At 41.2% G+C, this 23,580-nt stretch overlaps 1 protein-coding gene and 1 long non-coding RNA gene across 13 annotated transcripts in view; one reads left to right on the top strand and one right to left on the bottom strand.

Moving 5' to 3' along the window:
* The window catches only part of MAP4K4 (mitogen-activated protein kinase kinase kinase kinase 4), a 169,586-nt gene that overhangs the window by 107,185 nt on the left and 38,821 nt on the right, over window positions 1-23,580 (top strand). For all 12 annotated transcript variants that reach the window (XM_032677914.1, XM_032677911.1, XM_032677918.1 and 9 more), the window contains 8 exons: window positions 2,784-2,874; window positions 4,397-4,527; window positions 6,785-6,839; window positions 9,267-9,345; window positions 11,461-11,636; window positions 12,310-12,382; window positions 12,861-13,071; window positions 22,921-23,082. In XM_032677914.1, coding sequence (XP_032533805.1) covers window positions 2,784-2,874; window positions 4,397-4,527; window positions 6,785-6,839; window positions 9,267-9,345; window positions 11,461-11,636; window positions 12,310-12,382; window positions 12,861-13,071; window positions 22,921-23,082 — 978 coding nt within the window. The remainder of the gene's footprint in view (window positions 1-2,783; window positions 2,875-4,396; window positions 4,528-6,784; window positions 6,840-9,266; window positions 9,346-11,460; window positions 11,637-12,309; window positions 12,383-12,860; window positions 13,072-22,920; window positions 23,083-23,580) is intronic.
* Window positions 13,082-16,012, bottom strand: LOC116781987. The gene is made up of 3 exons (XR_004355045.1): window positions 15,918-16,012; window positions 14,915-14,947; window positions 13,082-13,374 (listed from the first exon to the last, which is right to left on the bottom strand). It is a non-coding gene; the product is annotated as an uncharacterized LOC116781987 (long non-coding RNA).

The raw sequence follows: 23,580 nt of genomic DNA, 5'->3' as shown, positions 1-23,580 counted from the left end.
TGTTCCACACAGAAACAATCTTAAAAGACATAGCCTAGCTTGAGGTTCTGCAAGAAGCTGTTTCTGATCAATCCCATTAGCCATGTCATCACTTGAAGAGCGTATAGAAGCAGATAGATGTCTGCTCCACATCATTTAAATGGGTGTGAGTTGTACTGTATATTGTAACAGCAACCTTGCAGAAAATAGCAATTTTTAGTCATGAGAAGCCAGCAGAAGAGCCGGTGACCTTACCTATTGTAGAAGCTGTGAAACAGTGTCCACAAGACCTGAGGCTGAAACAGTGTTGTAGCACAGTAGGGTATGAAATGGACTTTTTCGAATGTGCTTGCGGCTGTCTTTCTCTGCTCCTAATCAAACCTATGGAGGAAGGGAGTTGTTGGCTCAGGCCAGCAGTCAGGACTTCTGTGCTGTGATGTGCTCTCATATTGTATATTCCTGCGGTCTGTCTAGAGCAAGCAGCTATATCATGTGTGGCTGTGCGGTGCTAGCAGATGGCACTGCAAAGGCTTTTCAGGAATAGGGCTGCAACTTACCATTTTTTTCAAAAATTGAAACTTTAACTGGTTACTCTTAATATTTAATTTTCAGTTGGTACAGTTTAAGTGCTTTTTGAATTGGTATTTGTTTGCTGCACTAAGTGAATCTGATATGGTTTTCTCGTGCTTCTTTGTAAAACAAATTGCCTCCTACTCATACCACTACACAGTACGTTGAATTGCCTAATCGTAAATGAAGTTCTGAAGGGCTTTATGTTAAAGGAAACCAACACTGACTCTTGCATAAATCAATGCTGCTATTGTCTGTGTTATATGTTTGCTTTGCCTCGGCAATTTTTAAGATGAGAATGAAGGGAGACATATGATTCTGGTCTCTTGCTCTTAATTCCAAATGCTAGAGGAGAGTCCAGCTGCTGGCGTTTGGGCTGGCACATTTTAAGTTGTCTACAAGGGAGAAGTTGTATTTCAAATCAAATGGATAGCATGCTTTAATATGAGGAAAGCTAACTTCTGCAGGACTGATCGTATGCTTGATTTGAGAGCTGTGTGGCCTTGGAGGTATTCCATGCTATATTGGATTCATTCTAGGTTCTCCTTAGGTAAAGCAGTCAAATGCTTGCTGAGAAGAGGAAAAAAATTTATTTACCTCAGAAAAGAGTTAGGGAAAGCTATTTTCTCATTCCAGGGAAAGATGTGCAGAAGGAGCCTTAATTACTGGCCAGCAGGAACTGGAATATCTGGAAAAAAAGGAATGCTAAACTCACATTGCTATGAGACATTGCAAAATCTGATTTGACACAAGAGTTTGTCAGAGATGGAGGAGGTTGTGTAACACAAAGTTAAAATGAGCTAAAGGGCCGAAGATTGGTTAGGTGGAGACACAGGTGTGAAGATCAACCCAGTGGATCCTCGTGTGGTCGGAGGAGTCTGAGGACTGCAGGAAAATGATGTGCCTCTCTGTCTCCTCCCAGCCCTTTGCAAACCCAAATGTGTTTTTTCAGGAAGGTTAGATGGTACTCTGGAGAGAACAGACGATTATCTCTTTGGCTGGGTCAGAGTAGCAGAAGGCTTTAAAAAGTATCCTGTGTGAAGCTGTGGAAAAGCCTTCATTCCTGTGAAAAATAAGACCACACTTAGCATTAGCAGTCAGTGAAGGGTTTTGGGGACATCAGCCCCCTGGATTTGCTTATGATGTGTGGAGAGAAGTTGTGGATGGTGGGTTTTTTGTCACACTCATTAATTGTTTTAAAAAAAGAAAATAGCCCAGTGGTTATGTAGGCAAACTGGTAAATGATCATTTAATGAAGAACATGTGTTAGGAAATACTTCTCTACAGCAACCACTACTCTCTTAACCTCTTGCAGCTGTAAAGATTCTATTTCTTTATTTTTCATAAAAAATTAAAAGCCTGTGAGAGCAACAAGAATAGGCAAGACGATCCCACTGGAGACTACAATTTTCCAAGCAGAAAACTGAGGAGAAACCAAAATACAGGCAGTTGCTAAGAGGGTTGCGTGTTCTCCCAATTACATTAGAGAGTAAAATGCAACATATGTCTTTCTCAGTCCTCCCTCCACATGGCTAACGCTTTGGGGCATGCATCCAGGTGCTGTCTCAACAAAAAGCACCGTATGCCAGGAGGTTTTGTTTCCTTTGGAAAGTATAACGCTTATGGTTTTTAAAATTTTTTTTCCTCTTCTTTTCTTTTGCATTTTTTTTCCTGAGGAAGAATTATCTGGCTTCATGTGTATGGAGGCTAGAGAAGAGAACTGCAGCTTTGCAGCAGAGCATTTTTTTGTCATCTGTCATCCCTTGCCCTCAAACATGACTGCCAGTCCATTATCATCCCACTCCTTCTCAGGGGTGCATATATGCATATTGATGCTGCATCCTTTTCCTTTCCACCTCCCTTCCCCAGACTAAATTCTGTGTGACCCTGTGCATGTCAGATGTCAGTGATGTGCACTGATGCTGATGTCATTTACAGTGTAAGTGCACGGAGACTTTCTGGGAGCTGAACTTCTTTCACAGGACAGCGGAGAGGTGTTTGCACAGTGCAGATGTTGGGCTGTATTTATGTACAGTGTGTGCATAACCTGGGGCCTTTGTCTCTGGGTGATGTGCTGCTACAGGGCTGCTGTGGGTCCCATTGCACCCAGTTGCTGAGCAAGAGCACAAGACCAAGTGCTGTGACCTCTGGGGCTGCTGGGTATGGGTAGTCTGTTGCTAAGCCAAGAGTCTAACTCTGAACATCCTCTCCTTCCTCTCTTCTCCTTAATGCAGGGGTTGGCACATCTTCACGCCCATCATGTGATTCACAGGGATATCAAAGGGCAAAATGTGCTGTTAACAGAGAACGCAGAAGTGAAACTTGGTAAGTAGGCACACATGTCCACTTCCTCATTCGTTCAGCCTTTAGCTTTATGATGTTCTGAAACTAATTTCATCATTGAAGAGCCCCACAACATGTTTTCTAGCATGAATACTCTGTAACTGCTTCCCTGTGGATTGACAGCCTGCATATATTTCCTCCTGCTTTGGGAGGATGAAACAGGTTGTTGTTGAATTTTGTCAGAAGATGTTGGCTTTCACGCCAGAGAATCAGTGATGGGATCATTTTGTTTACCCTGCTGAGCTTGAGTTTGTTCTAATTCCCTTTATTCTGGACTTGGGAAGTGACAGGAATCTCTCTTGTATTTGGCTTTCATTAAAATAGCACCTGCTGTTCACGTTCTGGACACAAAAGTAAGATCTGGACAGCACTCTCAAGGGAGCCGTGGCATTGAGTTCAAAACACAGTTCCAGCTCTGGCATGCCTGCCGAAAACTGTGCTCATCCCTGGCCTCTTCTCTCCCTGCCAAGTGGACATACTCTTTTTTTCTTCCTCTCTAATTTGTCTCTTTCAGTTACTGCACATGTTAACCTTCTGCGTTTGTATCACGCTCCACTCACCACCTTTTTTTCGTTAAATATAGAGCCATGCTGAAGCCCTCCCACCCAGCCCACATCCCTTCTGTTTTGCATTACACCTTCCTGCAGCACAAGGCATGGGAAGATGTCCCGGCTGCTGGAGGAGGAAGCTCTCGGGAGAGCTTTCCTTTGTTTGGTCCAAAATGGAGCACAGTAGCTTCCAAACCATTGCTCCCACTGAGCTTGTCTACACCAGTTTGTCAGTGTCACTCGGATGATGGATGCAGTGAAGCTGACACAGACTGCTACTGGTATAGAAAGACATATAGCACTGATTGTCAGCAGGGAGAACCGAAGGGCGGAAAACACCCTTGTAATATAATTGCCTTGTAATTAAATGGGCATCTTTGTCACAATGTGTGTGCATGTGTGCTCAGAGTTAGCGCTCCTTGAGTAATCCTCATCTTTTGCTCCCACTGATGCTTCTACTCTGTCATCAAAGCAGAGACTAATTCCCTGAACAACAGATTTTTTTTTTTTAGAACAGAAAAAGTGGTGAGCCGAAATGGAGGTTCAGAAAGGTGTTTATGAATGCAGTTTTCCCACAGCATGAGAGGTACCTTTGGGAAGTGGCTCTTTCTGTATAGGCAAAGGTGCTTGGTTTCACCATGTGGGAAGGGAATAGCACTTTCTCACCCTCCCAAGCAGTATTTTTGCAGCTGTGCTCTCCCTTCTGTCCAGGCAGACCAGTGAGAGGTACAGGAGAGATGGTTGTATGCTGCTGTGTTCCCTGACACTTGTGGCCCAAGCACATTGTGTGTGAACCACAAGGGCTTATTTGCCTCAGGATTAATCATTGTATTTTTCCTCAGCATGGTCCTCCTACATGGAACATCTACAGGGTTTTGTTTCCAAATCACTTTATGAATGTAATCACTGCATTATTTTTCCCCTCTTATTTTATTTTATTCTTTTCCCACCCACAGTGGATTTTGGTGTGAGTGCTCAGCTGGACAGAACAGTTGGCAGGAGAAACACTTTTATTGGGACTCCATACTGGATGGCTCCAGAAGTTATTGCCTGTGATGAAAATCCAGATGCTACGTATGATTATAGAGTAAGAGTCCTGTTCAAAGAAAAAAAAAAAAAAACCAAAACAAGTACTTGCAGTATAAATGTCCATGAATGATGACAGTTTTTGAGACTTCTTATGCTTTGTAGGAGTAATAACTATTTTGTCTAGTTACATTCTTATTACAGGAGTACAAGGTATGGATACTGTCAAATTTAACAGTTGCTGTTGTTTGTATTATCGTAGCTCTGAGTCATAAGGAATATAGGACTTCAGGATGCTGTATGTGCTTAGAGAAGGCAAAAAAGAGTTTAACTGGAAATGCTTGTGTTCTCAATTTGTGTAATGGTTGTACATTAAATTGTGTTAGACTCCGTCCCAGTTATCGTAGTAACCCAGAACAATACATTTTAGGTGTTGCCTTAAATAGAACCACTGTCTGGAGAGCCAGTGAAGTACAGAAGGAACTCTTAAAACTATTAGTTTTTTCAGGATACATATACAAGTTGATAAAAATTTATCCATCACAACATTTCTTAACAAAGATCATTGTTTACATTGTTTGGTGCAAACCAAAGATTTAATTACTGCAAAGCTGTAATTGTCTTGATGGTATTTGCACTACCCTTAAGAATATGAAGTATATGTATTTAAAGTTAAATTTTTCTAGTGAAAGCATACTGTAATCTTAAAAGTTGTTCTCAACTGACTTTAATGAGAACACAAAGAAAGAAAAAAATGTGAAAATATGCTTTTTTAGAAATATTTGCTTGGACTAATGCAGTGTTCCAAATTTTAACCAAGGGCAACAAGAATATCCGAAAGCCAGGGATTAAGGTCCTAGAGATGAATATCAATTATATCAATTAATTATATCAATTTGCTCAGACTGATAATATTGTTAGCTATCTGATAATATTGTTAGCTATCAGTATGTTTGTGTATGTCTAAATCTGTTTAAAACCTCAGATTATTTGAATCAGTATTTTTGTACCTTTTGACTGAGAATGATCAGATTGGTCCTATTTCTCGTGATTTAATTGTTTTTTATATCCATCATCCCACTGTACTAAAGATAATACTTTATATCTTTGCAGGTGGAGTTATTAGTAAGGAAGGTTTGCTATTAAATGATCTAATAAAATAGAAAAACTCCCTGTAATATTTGTAAAGCAGTAGCGATGTGAAAAACAATTCCTCCTGCCTCTGAAAACACATGTTGATTGTTACTGGTGGAGCCTATAAGGCACTCTCTCCCAAAAATCTCATGTTTGAAAGATTCTGTAAGGTTGTGAGGTTGTGCAGTTTAGCTTAAATGGCTGAATTGGACCACGAGAAAAGATTGCCTTGCTGTGTCTGAAAATATGATTGTTGGAAATGCTTTTCTGCTTGTAGTACATGAAGAGCTTATTTGCTCATTACTTTAAAGTAATTTGAAATAAACACAACACTATTATGACCAGACAGGACAACTCTTTTGCTCAAGAACAGCTCTTTCACAGCAGCTTCCTCCAGCACTTTGCCCGTTAAGCCGTGTCAGTCTCTGGAGCTGGTTCCTTGCCAGAATCTTCCATCTTTTGCCTGTGTTTGACCTTCCTGGCTCTTGTTCAGGCTCTCCCTAGTCAGAGGTGGTACCTTGAAAGGCTCCTGCTGAAGGACTTTTGTTCTATAAAGCTAAGACGGTAGGGGGGGAGTGTTGCCTTTGGCTGCAAACAATGTCTTTGGTACAGACAGAGGTGAAGTAAATGTTGTGAACCTCTGCCTTTTCAGTGGTGTTGGTGACTAATTCACCTCTCCTGTTTAACACGGACCACTATTTTCCTTCTGTTCCTGCTTGTTGTTTACGTACCTGAAGAACCCTTTCTTGTAGGTTTTAATACCTCTGACCACTTTAAATTTGAGCTAAGCTTTTGTTTTTATAACTGCATCTCTACACACCCTGGCAATACCCTTGTTCAGTCCTTTTTAAATAAGGGAGTATTGGAAACTGTTGTTTCACAGGCTTAAATATCTGGCAAATGTATTTTCCATTGTCATAATGTGAATATATTTTTATGTGTTATTAGAAAGAGTTGTTTGCTCACTCTGTAAGAATAGGTGCTTGTATTTCTGCATATACATATGTATTATGTGAAAAGAGGGATTTTATTATACTGTTACAAGAAAAAAGTAGCTTGTATTGTTTAAATAGCCATGGTATTTGGTTTCAGCCTCACCTACAGGGCCTCTCCAAATAGTACTCTCTTACTGTCTGAATGGGCAAATCCACCTTCTAACATATGGTCTTTCTCTTTTTATGCAGAGTGACCTTTGGTCATGCGGCATTACAGCCATAGAGATGGCAGAAGGAGCTCCCCGTAAGTGAAATGTGTGCTTCTCCAGGGGGCTGATTAAGACTGAGACATATACTTGGGTGATGCTGGTTGTAATCTAAGCCTAGTTTTAAGGTTTCTGAAAGCATCCTCATGTTATTTCTGTTCTCTTTGGTTTTGCCTGCTCTATAAATATAAAATCCTGTAAATAGCAATGCTTTTGATAAAGATAGGATTGTGTTTAGGCACTACAGTGCAGACTGCAGTAATTTAATTTCTATAGTAGGAATATTTGGAAGCTAATCGAGTGTCTGACTTCCTTCCTATGGGTAGAATATTGTGTTTTGGAGTTGCGTCCCAATTTGTCTATGGCCTGGCCTGGAATACTGAAACCTCAGCTGGGGAGAGGGTCAGTGGGGCCTTGAGGAAACAGACTTTAATGAAAAGCACATCTGTAGCAATTGTTTCTGTGTTGACTTTGTGTCGGTCTGGATAATGCTAACATTGCTTCTCTTTTTGTTTCCACTCGTCAGCGGGTGGTGTTGGTCTTCCTTAGCAGTGACATGACTTAAAGTGTAAATCCATCTTCAACACAAAGCATTGAACTTAAGTATCCTCAAGCAGGGATCATTGTCAGTTCATATGGATATTTTTTAAGAGGGGAATCAGAAACCAAAAATGCACAACTTTCTAATAGGTTCTTTTCCTTTCATGTAGTTCTTTTGGAATATCAAGGCACCAGATATATGTGAGGAGGACAGAAACATTTGAAAAGAAAAGAAGTTAGGCATGATACTTTGGCTTTTAATGATAATTTTTATGAAAATTGCAAATTTCGAACGTACAAATATGCTTACCCTCACCTTCAATTGGAGCTCTGTATTTAAAAAATAATAACTTAAGGTACTTAAGAGTAAGTTAATTTTTTTTACACATAGAAAACTACCACCACACCAGAGCCCAACTGGAAACATCTGTCTTTGAAATAATCATGTTGAAATAAAGTACTGATATTTCCCGGCAAAAAAATGGTCATTTCATTATAGCTGCTGTCTGATTTTTGTTTTAATGTAAGATTTATCAACACAAAACATGAATCAACACAAATTGCTCTTGTGTTGATTCATGTTTTAGGAAGTCCGATGGTTGGGTTTGGGTTTTTTTCCCCTTCCTAATTCATGCACATTTGCATGAATGCCCATGTGAGAGCTGCTCCCAGGACACCTCAGCCAGTGCTGTATGAAGTGTTTGAGCTACCCCATGACCTCCTTTTTGCCATACCTTTTTGTTCATTGCATTGGGTTGCCTGGATGGCTTTCAATTAAAGCTGTGTCTGTGGGCTTTGTAAGTCTAGAATTGGACAACAATTTTTTTTTCATTTCCAAACCTAAGCAGAGCTTGACCCCTCTTTGTGTAAATGCACAAGAGGGTCATTTCAGAAGTAAGCAAAAATCCAATGTAAATGCTGAACAGCTCTTGTCCTCTGGCATGTAGGCCCTACTTCCTCTTCCAGTGGCAGCTGAAGAGTCCATCTTTAAGGTTGGTGCTCTGCTGGGATTGCCAGACATCCAAGGGACTTCTTTGTCAAGATTGTGACCCCTTATTTTTGAATCCAGAATTCACTTTACATCAATTCGTTTCTCCTGAATTTCCGTTGTGTGGAAAATGTCACCTTTTCCTGCAGTGATCACTCAAGCTGAGACTGATGGTACAAGAGGTCAAACATAGGAAGATGGTTAAAACAGAAGATTTGCTCCTAGTGACCTTTTTTTGGGCAGCCTCTCTCCCTGCTCCCTTATTTTCCTGTTTGCTTTGCTTGTGGGACAGGAGGAAAGGCTGTTGTGCAGAATTCCTGGGCTCCCACTAAATGCCCACTGAAAGCAACGGAATTTCTTTTGACAAAAGTTATGGGCTTGCATTTCAGTTCTGCAGGGAATCCTTTTTTGTGATACAGACCCTCCTGTGCTTCAAAACTTTCATACCTTGAAGTAAAGAAAATACCTAAGTCTGGAGAGTAGAAATGAGGCATCCTCCATAATGGGAGCCAAAGGCAGGTGGAGGGAAGGTTTTATGAAACAGTAACTGTCATTCTTCCCTTCTGCCATCATCATCTCCCAATGTTTTATTGACTGGAAAGTCAATGAAAAAGTTAGATGACTTGTGGCTAGAGGAGGACCATGCTCAGATGTTCCCATCATGGTTAATTCTGAAGGTTAATCCTTCTATAGATAGATGGATGATAAAGATAGATGCTTCTATCTCTTTCTCTTTTTTGGGCTACCCTTGGCACACTGAGCTGTGGAACTCTTGTAATTTTGGGCTAATTCTATTTAGCTGTGTTGCTGTCTGCACCTGCTGCATGTACATTTGGGATGGTGGAAATGATTGTGGAAGCTGAAGTCATGGTATTGACAGAGAGCAACTAAACCAGTGTCTGTATGTCTCTGTTTGGTTTTGTTTTCTTCCCTTCAGCACTTTGTGACATGCATCCCATGAGAGCTCTCTTTCTGATACCCAGGAACCCCCCACCCCGGTTAAAATCCAAGAAATGGTATGTATTAGTTATATCTTGCTTGAGGCATTTTGTAGCATGATGTTTTCTTGTGTCACGTACAGTTTTGTGACCACTTCCTCAGAACTACAAAGCAATTTAAGTTAGCAAAAATCACTCTGTTATCTTTTGTGCCACTGAACCAAAGCATGAAATAAAATTCGTGCGTTATTTAGTTCTGTTTGTCTCAGAGAAATTTTATCTGAAATTGTGTGAAAATTGCTCCTTGACAGAGCAGAATCTGTATTATGGTGACAAATGAATCGATACTTTAAAAAATAAACTCCTGCAACACTCTTTATGCACTGTGTTTTCTCAGATGTATCATAACATGGAAACAGAACAGTACTATAGTGTTCTAGTTGCTAAATAGAAAGGAGCTATTAAAACTAATGAAGGCTTTTACTATAATTATTGTAAACGGTTGGAATTGAGTGCATGCTTCTTGCCAGCTGAGCAGAATCCATTAGTATCGGAGGATTTCCTCCCAGTTACTGGTTACAACTGGCACATATGAAAAAAAAATACTCCCTAGAAAGAGGTTTCTTATAGATTGAATGTGATCACAGGATGCTGTGATCCTGTCAAAATAATAAAGTGGTTTGACTGTCAGTTCAATATCAACATAATATAAACTTGGCTTGCTTGCTGGGCTTGGTCTTTACCTGGATTGACTTATTTATGCACTTGTACTGTTAAGGCGTGCTCCCTCTCGTATTTCCCTTCTACATATATTAAAGGAATAGAGATGAATATACAGTATTTGCATAAGCCTTTCATTAACCTTTTTATGTAAAATAATAACACTTAAGGTGTGAGGAATAAAAAATCTAAAGAACCAAGTAACCTTGAATTCAGCCTTTTTGATTACAGTAGGAAAGTGAACTGATGGATGGAAATCATTGTTTTTACACTTAACCATGTAGTGGAGATGTTTGCTCTCCAAGCACTGGCGCAGGTTGAGAGCACCTACCAATTACAAAGTGACTGATCAAAGCCAGTGCTATTGTGACTCAGCTGTTCTGATAGTGTGCTCAGGGGCAGGTTATGAGAAAATGGGCCAAGTGGTGAAAAAAATCATAGAATCATCATAGAATGATTGGGTCAGAAGTGATGTTAAAGATCATCTAGGTCCAAACCCTGCCATTGACAGGGATGTCACCCACTAGTTCAGGTAGCTCAGGACCACATCCAGTCTGGCCTTGAACACTTCCAGGGATGGGGCATCCATAGCTTCTCTGGGCAGCCTGTTCCAGTGCCTCACTGTAGTTTTGAATATTTCCAGTATTGTCATTTTGTAAGATGGCTTGTTGGTGACTTCTTAGTGGAGACGTCTTCTTTCGAGAGTTCAAATGAAGTGCAAATTTAGGAAGGTGGTGCTGCAGCTTAGCTAACTCCTGTACCCTGTCACTATGATGTGTGTAGTTCACACCCTTAAATTGTGTCAGAGAGAATTTGACCCCAGGTGCATGAACAGACAACACCGATCAACACCCACCTGTTGTTCTATAAGAATTTTTTTGTGTGACTCTTCAGGTAAAAAATAAAATAATCTTAAATTCTAGCAGATCTAACTAGGTGAGCCCAGGTGCATACAAGAGCAGTGAGGTGCTGTGTGTGTTGGTAGTGGCAGACACAGTTTTTCTGACTTCTGGCATGGCTGTCTGTAGCAGACGTTCCCTTAGATAGCATGGGCAGGTGAAGGCATACCAGAGCTGCCCTGCCTCTGCTCCAAGCAAGCTGGATTCTATCCAGTTCTGATCAAGAAGTAGCAGAACTGGGTTTGCATGATTTACCTTCGCTAATAGATCCTGACTTTCAGAGTAATTATGCCTGTGAAAGAGGGCACATTACTGTGAGGCTGTGCCTAAGCACTGCAGGTATGTTCATGTTACCCTGTGTCCCTGCAGCCCTGTGCCCATTATGCTCAGCTTAGCTGGAACACACTCAGCTTTGTTTAGGAGGTACACTTGCAGGCAGCACTTGTACTGTCCTCTGAGATGTGATGCTCTCTGAGGAAAGGAATTAGACTTTGAAGAAGAACATAAAAAATGTTTCAGTTGAGTTTTACGTGTCACCTTGTTTTGTTTTGTTTTTTCCTTCCTGCTTTCTCAGGTCAAAAAAGTTTTTCAGCTTTATAGAAGGTTGTCTAGTGAAGAATTACATGCAGCGACCTTCTACAGAACAACTGTTGAAACATCCCTTTATACGTGACCAACCAAATGAAAGGCAAGTCCGAATCCAGCTTAAGGACCATATAGACAGGACCAGAAAGAAGAGAGGAGAGAAAGGTATGCAGCTTATAAAAATCAAGTATTTCAAGTTGTCAAAAATACATATTTTTGTCCTACTTTGCATTCTAAATCCCCACCCCTAGAAAAGTTCCAAACAACCCAAGTCCTTAAAAGGTTCTTTTTTAATTCATAATTTGACTATCAGCAGGCTTCTATGTGTTGTTCTGTCCTTTACAGAGAAAGTATCAATTTCAAGTGCTGTATTTTCTGATACCTTGAGTTTACTCACTTCTGGACCACTGCCTCCTCCATCCATACAAGTGTTAAATGGCATTTAGGAGGATATTGGCATATACGCATTTCCCATTTTTGATCTGTGGTTGTTTCATTTCCTGAAACGGTGCCATAAATCAGACTTGCATGAAATAACCTATCACAAGAACTATGAAGCTAGTGTTTGGGGTAGCCTTTTCTCTTTATTCAGGTGCTGCTGAGGTGTCTTGTCTTACATATGAAACCTGGTGTTGTTCAGGGAGCTTGCTGGAAGTCTTCTGTGCTCCTTTACGAGTCTGGGAAGATGGGGTTGTATACATAGAATGAGTTCTAGGGTCTGTGATAGATCTTTTCACTGAAGGGGACAGGAAAGGGTTCACTGAGGTGCTACTGCAACCCTCCACTGTCCTAAAATTAAAGATAAGTACTATCTAGGCCTTTGTTTCTTTCCTGTTAGATGAGACGGAGTATGAATATAGTGGAAGTGAGGAAGAAGAGGAGGAAGTGCCTGAACAAGAAGGAGAGCCAAGGTAATAATTGCTTTTGGGATGGCTCAGGGCAGTCTACGCCAAGTAAGTCTAAAGGTCTGTGATTATAAATCAGGAGTAAGCTAAGTTTCTCTCTTATTAAGTGAATGCATAAACCACACAAATCACCCAAAAAGTTTGAATACCTATGCTGTAACTGGTAAAGGCTTTAAAGCTCCCCCTCCTATGGCTTAGAGCCAACAACCTGTGGCTTGTGGATGGAGGGAGATTTATGGCAAATATGATTGATCAGGGTCTCCACAGTGTCAGCATTGGTCCTTACTTTACTTGACCTCATTTCACACCTTCCACTGAGAGCGTGTATTTAGCATGCACCCAGTGTCTTTGCTTTGAAAGAAACAAGATAAAACTTTAACATCATGATATATTTTAATAAATATTTTAATAAAAATTTCCTGCTTGGAAAAGGTATGTAATGGCTCATCAGGCTCTTTTGTACTGCAACTTCCTCTTGTTGCAGTTCCATTGTCAATGTGCCTGGAGAATCAACCCTCCGACGTGATTTCCTGAGACTGCAGCAGGAAAACAAGGAACGGTCCGAGGCCCTTCGGAGACAGCAGCTGCTGCAGGAGCAGCAGCTCCGTGAGCAGGAGGAGTACAAGAGGCAGCTGCTGGCAGAGAGGCAGAAGCGCATTGAGCAGCAGAAGGAGCAAAGAAGGCGGCTAGAAGAGGTAGAAACAGGATACTGGGGCAGAAACCCTTCTTCCACTTGTGTTTACCATTTCTACGCCCATTTAAAAAGAGTTCCCTGTAGCCCCAGCACATCTCAGGAAAGAAAGCAGCATGTGAAAATCCAACTGCAAACACAGAGCAAAGCACTTAAATCCATCACTGGCTGCTTGAATATAAGCTGTCTTCCCAAGCATTTGAATATCCAGCAGCTCCAATGGAGGCAACAAGAGCCAGAGCTGGGTTGTTTGAAGGTGTTTTTTGTGGGAAGGCTGTGTCTTGGTCTCTGTTTAGACTTTAGGTAGCTGTAGAGAACAGGAGACATTAATTATTCCCAGGTGAATTTTTTTTTCAAGAGTATTTCTGGGGAGTGTGGAGGGGGGCATAACATGTCTCAAATTTCCCTTTAAAGCTTTCTCAAACATTTGTTTGGCATTTATTCTTGTAGGTAGAAGCCTATTTTTTAATGTATTACTCTCTCATGCATATTAGCTTAATGACTAAAAGCCACCTAGATCATAGAATCATAGAATTATTTGGATTGGAAGGGGCCTTTAAAGGTACATCTATAAGTATGTTTTATAAATCAGTGTTAAAATTATAATTCTGCAAGAACTACAAATACGTAAACCATCTTTTTGTGATACAGTAAGGAGGCAATTTCTATATACTACTGGAAGATAAAATGAATGTACATGTTCAATATTGTTCTGTCATGCTTTTCACCTCCTAAGGTCTCATGTGCATTTATATATATGTATGTAGTTGGAATATGCAGTGTGAGCTTCAGAGGTAGGAGGATTTCAAAACAGCTCTTCAGGGCAGAGCTGGGTATGACAAAGAGCTGAAGTGAAACCAATCTTCTGGCTCTTCAGGAAGTACAGGGTCAAATTCCAGTCGTCCTTAAATGACCTCTTGCTTGCATCTCTGTTTCAACCATTCACTTAGCAATGATGGAAAAACTACACCCAGTCTGGTTTTCCAAATTCTGGTAATGTTTAATGAGGACGCAACCAGGACCAAATGTTGATTTGCATCCCATGATGTGTTTGCATAACAAATAATACAAAGTTCCAAATAGCTTTCCAGGTCACGTTATGCTCCTTATCCCTCTTTTTCGGTGTGCAAATGAGTTTAGTGCTACCGTAAGGAGAGATTGGTAGCTAAGATTCAGCCACACATGAATCCAGGAGAAGAGACAAGGGGGAGCCATATAAACTCCATTTCTCTTCTGTTTCTTCCCCACTCTTCTAAGGATGCCAAGATAAACATTGTAGCACTTCCAAGTGTTTTTAGCCTCTGTAGCAATTTTGTGGGGGGAGCAACTAATAAAAAAAGACACTAGAAAAATATGAAAATAAAATATTGATATTGACAAAGGTGGGCAAAAGTTGAGATACTGTTTAGCCTCTAAAATTTTTCTTAGTGTGGGAGTCAATGGTTTCACTTAAATGCCACTTTAATCTCTAAGGTTCTGCAGGCAGTATTTTTTTGTTGAAGAAGAGGATTACAATTAAATTATCTAGGTCATTTAACTTTAGTAATGAGTGCAACTCTTAAAATCTAGATTTTCTTTTTAAAATAAAGGAGATGCTGCTGCTAGTAGTGGAAACAAAGCAGTGCACTGTTTTCCTTGCATGGATTGAACTTTTTGGGGAAGTTGCAGATATCATAACTTAATGAGCAACTAAAAAGAAAAGATGATTACCTGAAAGTTGTGTTTAATCAGTCCTGCTTTTTAAAATACAAAACAAAACTGGCAGCTTCCACATCCACAAGACAGCATGTAACTGAATAAGGTTGCACAATAAACCATGTAAAATTTTTAAGATAGAAGTTTTTTACCTTGTATTGATCTGTAACCTCTGTCTGGTTCCCCTGGAGGCATAAATATGAATGATGAGTTATAAAGGTTTCCTTTTGCAGGTGAAGGGGTGGGCATATTGTTCTTACAGTGAATTAAAAAAAGGCCTCACGTTTAGCTTTCACAAAAAACCCCATTTAGTTTGTTGGATCTCGTGTTGGAAAAATGTATGATCCCAAGTGATTTTTAACAAAATAGCAGCCAAAACAAGCTCTTTCATATGGGGGAAGGGTGGTAGACATATATTTAGATAAACATCAGTGTTGTGACACAATTGAAGGCCAAAATATTGGAATGTTGTCACTTTGTCCTTAACTCACTCCCCCGATTTGATGAAGCCAGTAAACAATGAAGAGCTTGGTAATGGGAGTTAAGATTAGTGTCAGGCATTGAGTCTCAGGGCTTCCATAGCTTTGTTGATATTTTTACCAAGCCTTGCTTTCTTGTAATTTTTTCTTGTGTAAAGTAAGTTTATGTTTGCATATACCCAGTTAATATTCTTTGTTAGAATTTTATGTATTAGATAATCTTCCTGGACAAGTTGCATATACTTCCCCCCTTCCCTGCTTTCTATATTAAAATTGAGGGCTTGTTCTTACAATGCTGGCACAGAGCCTAGACAGTTTTAACCGAGACTGTAACAGGAACGGTGTTTAGGACATCTGCCAAAACTGTAATTCTCAGCAGTATTAGAGAAAAGGTTACTTTTTAAAAGGCATATAGGTGACTTCTAAAACTTGTTGCAGGAACCTTATAATTTGTGTGTTCCTGAGAAGGTGAAAATGATATGTGGTCAAAGTATAGGAAAGGACCTGAGACATTTTGGGATGGGTATTATTTGTCCTACGCTCAACCTTCCTTTAAAAGTCATATAAAGACTATCAACTGTTTCTACACCAATGCACGCAACATGAGGAACAAACAAGAGGAGCTCAGAGTTTTGACCTGGTCCCAGAAATTTGACATCAATGGCATAAGTGAAACCTGACGGGATGAGTCCTATGACTGGAGTGCCCTGTTGGACAGTTACAGGCTCTTCAGGAGGGATATGCAGGGCAGAAGAGGCGGAGGGATGACACTGTATGTTATAGAAGGGTTAGAATGTATGGAGCTCACAGTTGGCAATGGAACAGTTGAGAGCCTCTGGGTCTGAGAATCAAGGGGCAAACAAATGCAGATGTCATCGTGGGAGTCTGCTATAGGCCTCCCAGCCAGGATGCTGACAAATTATTCTTTGAGGAACTAAGGGCACTTCCAAGTGAACTGCCATTGTCCTTATGGGGGACTTGAACTTGCCAGAAGTTAACTGGGATCATCACACAGATGGTAGAACCCAGGCCAGAAGATTCCTAAAAACCTGAATGACAACTTTACGGAACAGATCCTAAGGGAGCCGACTTGGAAAGATACCCTACTTGATCTGCTGCTTGTCAACAGAGTGGATCTTGTGAGCGAAGTTGAGATTGGTGGCCACAGTGACGATGAAGCAACTGAGTTTGAAATCTCTGTTGGCAGGAGGACAAGTGCCAGCAACACCTCAACTCTGAGCATGAGGAGAGCAGACTTAAGACTGCTCAGGAAATTAGTAAGTAAAGTCCCCTGGGAAAATGTTTTGGAGGTGCTGGGGTCCATCAGTGCTGGTCGGTTTACCTCCTAAGGGCACAGGAGCAGCAATTCCCAAATGTTGCAAGTCAAGCAGGTGAGGCAGAAGGCCAGCTTGACTGAACAGGGATACTCTCTGGAAATAAAGCAAAAAAGGAAGGTTTATGCCCAGTGGAAGCAAGGTGAAGTGACGTGGGAAGAACACAGAGATGCTTCTTGCTGCTGTAGGGAGAAAACTCGTGCAGCCAAAGCTGAACTGGAGTTGAAGCTGACCAGAAATGTGGGGGCCAATAAAAGGAATTTTTTCAAATACATTAATGGCAATAGACTGTATATAAATATCATTGGCCCGCTGCAGGATGAGGATGATCATCTCACAAACAGGGACAGAGACAAGGCAGAGGTGTTTAATGCTTTCTTTGCCTCTGTCTTCAACATAGATAATGGACCAAGGGGGTCTCAGTGCTATGAACTGGAAGACCGTGACTGCCAGAATGATCAGTTCCCAGTTGACCCTGAAATTGTGTGATCTGCTGCTCCAGCTGGATCCCTACAAATCTATGGGGTCTGATGGGATTCACCCAAGAATCCTCAAAGAGCTGACTGTTGTCACCACAAAACCTCTCCAGATGATTTTGGAGCAGTCTTGGGAATCCAGACAAGTCCCAGCTGACTGGAAGCTGGCAAACATGGTCCCAATTTTCAAGAACGGCCAAGAAGGAGGACTGTGGAAACTGCAGGCCTGTCAGTCTCACTTCAGTGCCTGGTAAAGTTATGGAGAAGATTATTCTAGGAAGTATTGAAGAACACCTGAAAAACAACACAGTCACTGGTCACAGCCAGCACGGCTTCATGCAAGGAAAGTCCTGCTTATTAAACCTGATTTCCTTTTACGACAAGGTAACCCACCTAGCTGATCAAGGGAAGCCAGTCGATGTAATATTTTTGGATTTCAGTAAAGCTTTTGATACTGTCTCTCACAGGATCCTTCTGAACAAACTGTCCATCACACAGCTGGATGAACACATCATGTGGTGGGTGAGCAATTAGCTCATGGGTGGAGCACAGAGGGTAATAGTGAATGGGGTAACATCAGACAGGTGACCTGGGGTTCCACAGGGCTCCGTCTTAGGCCCTGTGCTCTTCAACATCTTCATGAATGACTGGGATACAGGACTGGAAGGGATACTAAGCAAGTTTGCAGATGACACAAAACTCAGATGACACTTGACTCCCTCGAAGGCAGGGAGGCCCTGCAGAGAGACCTCATCAAATTATGGGACTGGGAAATCAGCAACCATATGAAAGTTCAACAAGGGGAAGTGTTGGATTCTACACCAGGATGGGGCAACCCTGACTGTACATACAGCCTAGGGAATGAGGTGCTGGAAAGCAGTGCTGTGGAAAGGGAGCTTGGGGTCCTGGTCGATGACAAGTTGAATATGAGTCAGCAGTGCCCTGGCAGCCAGGAGGGCCAACCATGTCCTGGAGGACATCAGGCAAAGCATCACCAGCCAGTTGAGGGAGGTGATTGTCCCACTCTGCTCTGCACTGGTGCAGCCTCACCTGGAATATTGTGTGTGGTTTCGGACACTTCAATGTAAGAAATATATAAAGCTATTAGAGAGGGTCCCAAGGAGGGCAGTGAAGATGGTGAAGGGCCTCGAGGGGAAGCCGTATGAGGAGCGGCTGAGGTCACTTGGTGTATTCATGCTGGAGGAGATGGAGGAGGACCTCCTTGCAGTCTACAATTTCCTTGTGTGGGGAAGAGGAGGGGCAGACACTGATCTCTTTTCTGTGGTGATCAGTGACAGAACCCGAGGGAATGGCCTGAAGTTGTGTCAGGGGAGGTTTAGGTTGGATATTAGAAAAAAGTTTTTCACTGAGAGGGTGGTTGGGCAGGGGAACAGGCTCCTCAGGGAAGTGGTCACAGCACCAAGCCTGACAGAGTTCAAGAAAAATTTCAACAATACACTCAGGCACATGGGATGACTCCTGGGGATGGTCCTGTGCAGGGCCAGGAGTTGGACTTGATGATCCTTGTGGATCCCTTCCAACTTGGTATATTCTGTGATTCTGTGATCTATGTAAGTAAATGTTTAGATAGCTCAAACAAGAAAGTCGAGCTGTTCTGGCTGATCAGGTATATATCTGTGTTTCTGTTCAGCAACATGGAGACAACTGCTGTCTATCAAAAAGGTGTTTGAATTTGTACTTAGCAAAACTGAGTCTGGTTTGGAAAATTCAGAATTGGCTGTGCTGGAATCCCATTCTGTGTGGACCTCCACAGTTCAGGATAACTTCATTAAATGGTACCTCTGTCCCTGGCTACGAGAACCTAAGGGATGTTTCTGAAGTGGTAGGTTATAGCTCCACTGGCAAGTAGTACAGTCCTGTAGAAGCAGATTGTGGAGTACAATAATTAAAGTGCTGAGGACGTGAAGATTTCACTCCATGTCTTTAAAGACTGGAGGAATTCCTTTGGACTAGCTGAGGTCTAGACTGTGTGCCTGCTTGTGGTTGGAGTGCATCTGCCTTTTTAATTTCGTCCAAAAGGAGTGGTTGGCACTGCAAGACATCTTCAAAATATGAAACAAAACTGGATAAGTGGAGACGATTGGCTGATTCATTTCAAAAGAGCCCTCCTGATCTGAACCAAGATGCTAATGTAGGTGTACCTGCAGGCAATTTTTGCCAGGGCTTTGTGTCTTTTTCAGAGGGGAAGATTATTCGTATCTCCTTAATTTGAATTGCTTGCAGCTTGGATTGGTACTGAGTAAGAACTTCTGCTTCTGGTTTATCTCTAGTGTGGACAAAGCAAAAGTCTCTTTAATAATCTCTTCTTAAGCTGATACCAGACTACCTAATTCTTTGTGAAAGAAATAATTAATATATGTATTTACCAATCTTTGAATATAAGACAGAGTAATAATATTTTATGAATTTTAAATTAGAGGATCTATATCTGTCTTCATCATTTCACTGTACGAAGAAGACCCTGAGTTTGTTGGTATACGCCAACTGCATGTGTAGTTGCATTGCCCCCTCCTGGTAAATCATGCTCTACTGCATGGACTTCCAGTTTGGAGATGTCAGGTTCCATTATGAGATCATCATTATTGTACCTGAGAACCGGACAAGGAACCAGAGTATTGACACAATGTTTTCTATGTGTGCTTTTTGGATTTTTTTTTTATTTTTTTTTTTTAATGTTGTTTGCATAGTAAATGCCCATTTTGTGAAATGCAGTAATTTGAGGCAGTATGGGCTCTGTCAGAATTCTGTTTTGGCATGTCTGAAACTTCTTTGAAGAATTCTTGCCCTTACCTTCTGGTCTACAGTTAGCTCCTTGAAAATAAGCTTTTTATCTGACATGTGCTAGAAAGTTGGCAATACCATATCCAACTAAAGAAGATCTGGACCCAGCTTGGATCAATGCAACTTGCTTTGCACCAACCAGCTTTGCCATCGCTTTGACAAGATGTAGACTAGGACCCAAGAGAAGGTTGTCACTGTAGGTTACCTTTCCCTGACCTTGTTAAAAGTAAATTCCATTTTGTTATTGGCCAGTAGTTTGATTCTGAGGTTTCAAAGGCCACATACAAAGGAAGTGAAATCTTTCTTTCCCAGCTAGATCTTGGGAATAAGGGGATCATGCAAGATGTTTGTGCGGGCTCCTGCAGTGCCAGGTACCTCCCTTCCCACATGCTCATCAAGGGGCTGAGGCGGTGTCTGATGGGAAGGTGGAAGTGAGACTGAGAAACCACATCTCTCTGTGTACTTTGGCACACAGGCAACAGCACATTTGTGCTTTGGAGATTTGACTTCAATGCACGCTGGTGGCAGAGAATCCTTCTTTCCCCCCCTTTTTTTTTTTTGCTGAGTAATAAATATCTACTGTTGTACTGAGCTAAATACCTGGATCAAGGTTTGCTTAAAAATCTCATCTTTTAAAAATTGATTTTGTTTATTTTGTGATGCCATGGGAAACCAGCTCTCTTAATCAATCTGTAACTTTTTTTTCTCACATTAAGTTCAGTTATTTATAATTATTGCTGAATACTTCTGAATTAGTTCAAGATGCAATGAATTTACCCATCTTCCTTGTAGTGAGAATGATGCCATCTCAAGATTTGCAATATATCTGCTTAACAATGTCAACACAATATTGTTTGAGTTGATAAATGTGCATATTACATTAGCCAGCCAACAGTGTGCTGTCTCTTGCATCCTCAAGGCAACAATATTATTGTACTTCACATCTTAGTTTTCTTAAACAAAGAGCCTGTCAGACTTGATTAGCCAAGAAGCACCTGAATATATTGACTTAAAAGTAGAAATTGCTTGACACTGATGTGTATATTCAGAAATAAAAGTGCCTACTTAATCCTTTTACAGTGCTTAAAAAATGAGGGAGGGGAAGCAGTGAAACTTATGAAATGCACTGTATGCCGTAGCTGCCTTGCAGCTATTTTTTGCTATTTTTATATCTGCTTTCATTGAAGAGAGCTTGCTTAAGCACAAGCAAAAAGGCTGGTAAATGGATTTAGTTAGAAGAGATGCAAGAGCAAGGAAGCTATGTTTCTGAGAAGATACAGAAAATAAGGGGGAGAAAAGAGCTTATGTCTTGGGGCACAGGAAGGTGGTAGTGAACCCAGGATGACGCTATGGGCCAGGAAGGAGGGCGTCATAGTTACAGCGTGGGTGTATTTGAACAGTGGTCTTCAAGAAAGTGGCATCTTTCCCCGAACTTCAGTTAATTAAAGAGAATTGGAAAGCAGCCTGTATTAAGTGTTTCTACTCCATGAAGTCAGAACAGTTTGGGTTGGGAGGGACCTTAAAGACCATCTAGCTCCAAGCCTCCTGCCATGGGCAGGGATGCCTTCCACCACTGAATGCCCCATCCAGTCTGGCTTTGAACACTTCCAGGGATGGGACATCCACTACTTCTCATTGAAGAAAAGGTCAGAGAACCCCAAGAACCATCTTCCTGTGCCCCTCCCCCCATGTTTCTTATCCACTGTCATGTCAGTGTTGATTCCAGAAGGTGAAAAAGCTGTTGATTTTTCATTTACTTCATAGTAATGCAGGATAACGTGCCAAGCAGAGAAAACTCATCCCATTAAGTAACTTTTGCTTGTTCAGTTGAGCACAATGATGAAATGCACATCAGTAACTGGATTTGTGAACCCAAATAAAAGCTTAGTCTGCTCTTTCTTGCAAGACTACTTGGAGTGCCTTGAGACTGGCAAATCTGTGGCAGCTTTACTTCAACAGAAATTATTGATAGTATTAACCTTAACCTAAATGTGATAAGGAATAACCAATATACATTTTCATTTTTGTCTCTGGGATTAAATTTGTGCATGCTATTTTTTGGTTTAAATTTCTTCTATATTTTTTAGCATATTATAGAAACCTATAATGGAAGTAAATGTAGAGATATTTCCAGTTGATGGTTGAAAAGGAGACAGCTGGGTCTTTTGACACTTAGGCAGTTGTGGGAGGCTGCCTGGGATTTTGAGGTAGGTGGAGTAACTGGATGCTTCTGCTGAAGTGCATGAGGAGTTGGTCACGACTGTATGGGCATTTAAAATGTCTTCTCTGAAGTCATATGTAGTGCTCTGTAGACATAAATGAATCAGTTCATGCTTTCTAGAGCTGTTTTCCAGGTTATTTTCAGACCTGAGCAGACTTATCAGCACCAGTTTGTATTTGGGTCATGTGTGGAAGCTTATCTGTGTAAATGTAAAAGCTTAGTTCAGCTGTTTTTCCTCTTTTACATATAGGTGCTTTTGATGTTCTGGGAGGGGCTGAGGTGTTATTGGTCAGCCTTTCGTCTCTCTTAGGCAAAGTTTGGCAGTCCGTTAAACTGAGCTTGGACGTTGGGCCAACACCACCAAGTTCTTAGCAGACCATGAACTATTTTAAGAGAGAAGTTACTTACAGAAAGTTCAGATAGTTGTCATTTGAGTTAGCTGCTTCAGTAGGGCTGATAATTCACTTTTGGCAACATGTAGATAATTTGCTGATGTCAAGGAAGTTGTCGCTGATTAAGATTTGAGTTCAACAGTTGTTCAAAGATTGGGATTTCAGTGTTAGCCTCTCTTGAAGAGAGCAGTGCACTTCCACACCTTGGTTGTCAGGAACATGGTAGGTGACTTTGTGTGTGTGCATGAAGAAACCAGAGAGAGTATGCGAGGCTGCTTTTAGAGATAGATATGTGCTGGCTATGAGTTAGTTTCCTGGTGGAACACTTGCATAAAATGTTTTGTCACTCAGTTGCAGAGCTTGTCAGTCCTCGCTCCACTATGGAAAGCAACCCCACCTCTTTCTTTGATAACAACAAAAGTAAAACTTTGTGGTTTCTTTTCCCTTTTTGTAGCAACAAAGAAGAGAAAGGGAAGCTCGGAGGCAACAGGAGCGTGAGCAAAGGCGGAGAGAACAGGAGGAAAAAAGACGTCTGGAAGAAATGGAGAGGAGGCGTAAGGAGGAGGAAGAGAGAAGAAGAGCAGAGGAGGAAAAGAGGAGGGTAGAAAGGGAGCAGGTGAGTCCATGATACAGATATATGTGCAATAGGTTTGTTTCTTCTAAATTCTAATTTAATTTTTTAAAAATTAGTAAGCCTAAAGCAGCTTAGAGGCAACCTAACACTAACTCTTTCATCTTTGTTGTCTTTGACAGCAAATGCACTAACATAGATCGTAGCGCTTTATGGAAAATTCTGGCAGACTCAATATTCCCTCAAAAAAAAGAAGTCTTGTTGCAGTACTCATTCTAAATTCAGCTTGTGCCCCTGGGCTGGACTAAAAATCATCAGAATTGGCAAAATCATCACTGGGGCTGAAAATTATTTCTAGGCTTGTCTTGCTGGATCAGTGGTTCTTGCAGGACATGCCCCTGTTCAGAAGGCCTCCCAAGAGAAAGGCAGCTCTGTTGCATGTCAACTTCTGCCACCCAGAATTGGTTAGAGGCTTGTCATGAACTTCACATACTCTGAATTTGAGAAGGAATCTTTGAGCTGCAGAGGGTTTTCCTTCTTAAA

Source organism: Chiroxiphia lanceolata, chromosome 2 (genome assembly GCF_009829145.1).
Source record: "Chiroxiphia lanceolata isolate bChiLan1 chromosome 2, bChiLan1.pri, whole genome shotgun sequence".
NCBI classification, from domain to species: domain Eukaryota; kingdom Metazoa; phylum Chordata; class Aves; order Passeriformes; family Pipridae; genus Chiroxiphia; species Chiroxiphia lanceolata.
This window is presented reverse-complemented; position numbering and strand designations above follow the sequence as displayed.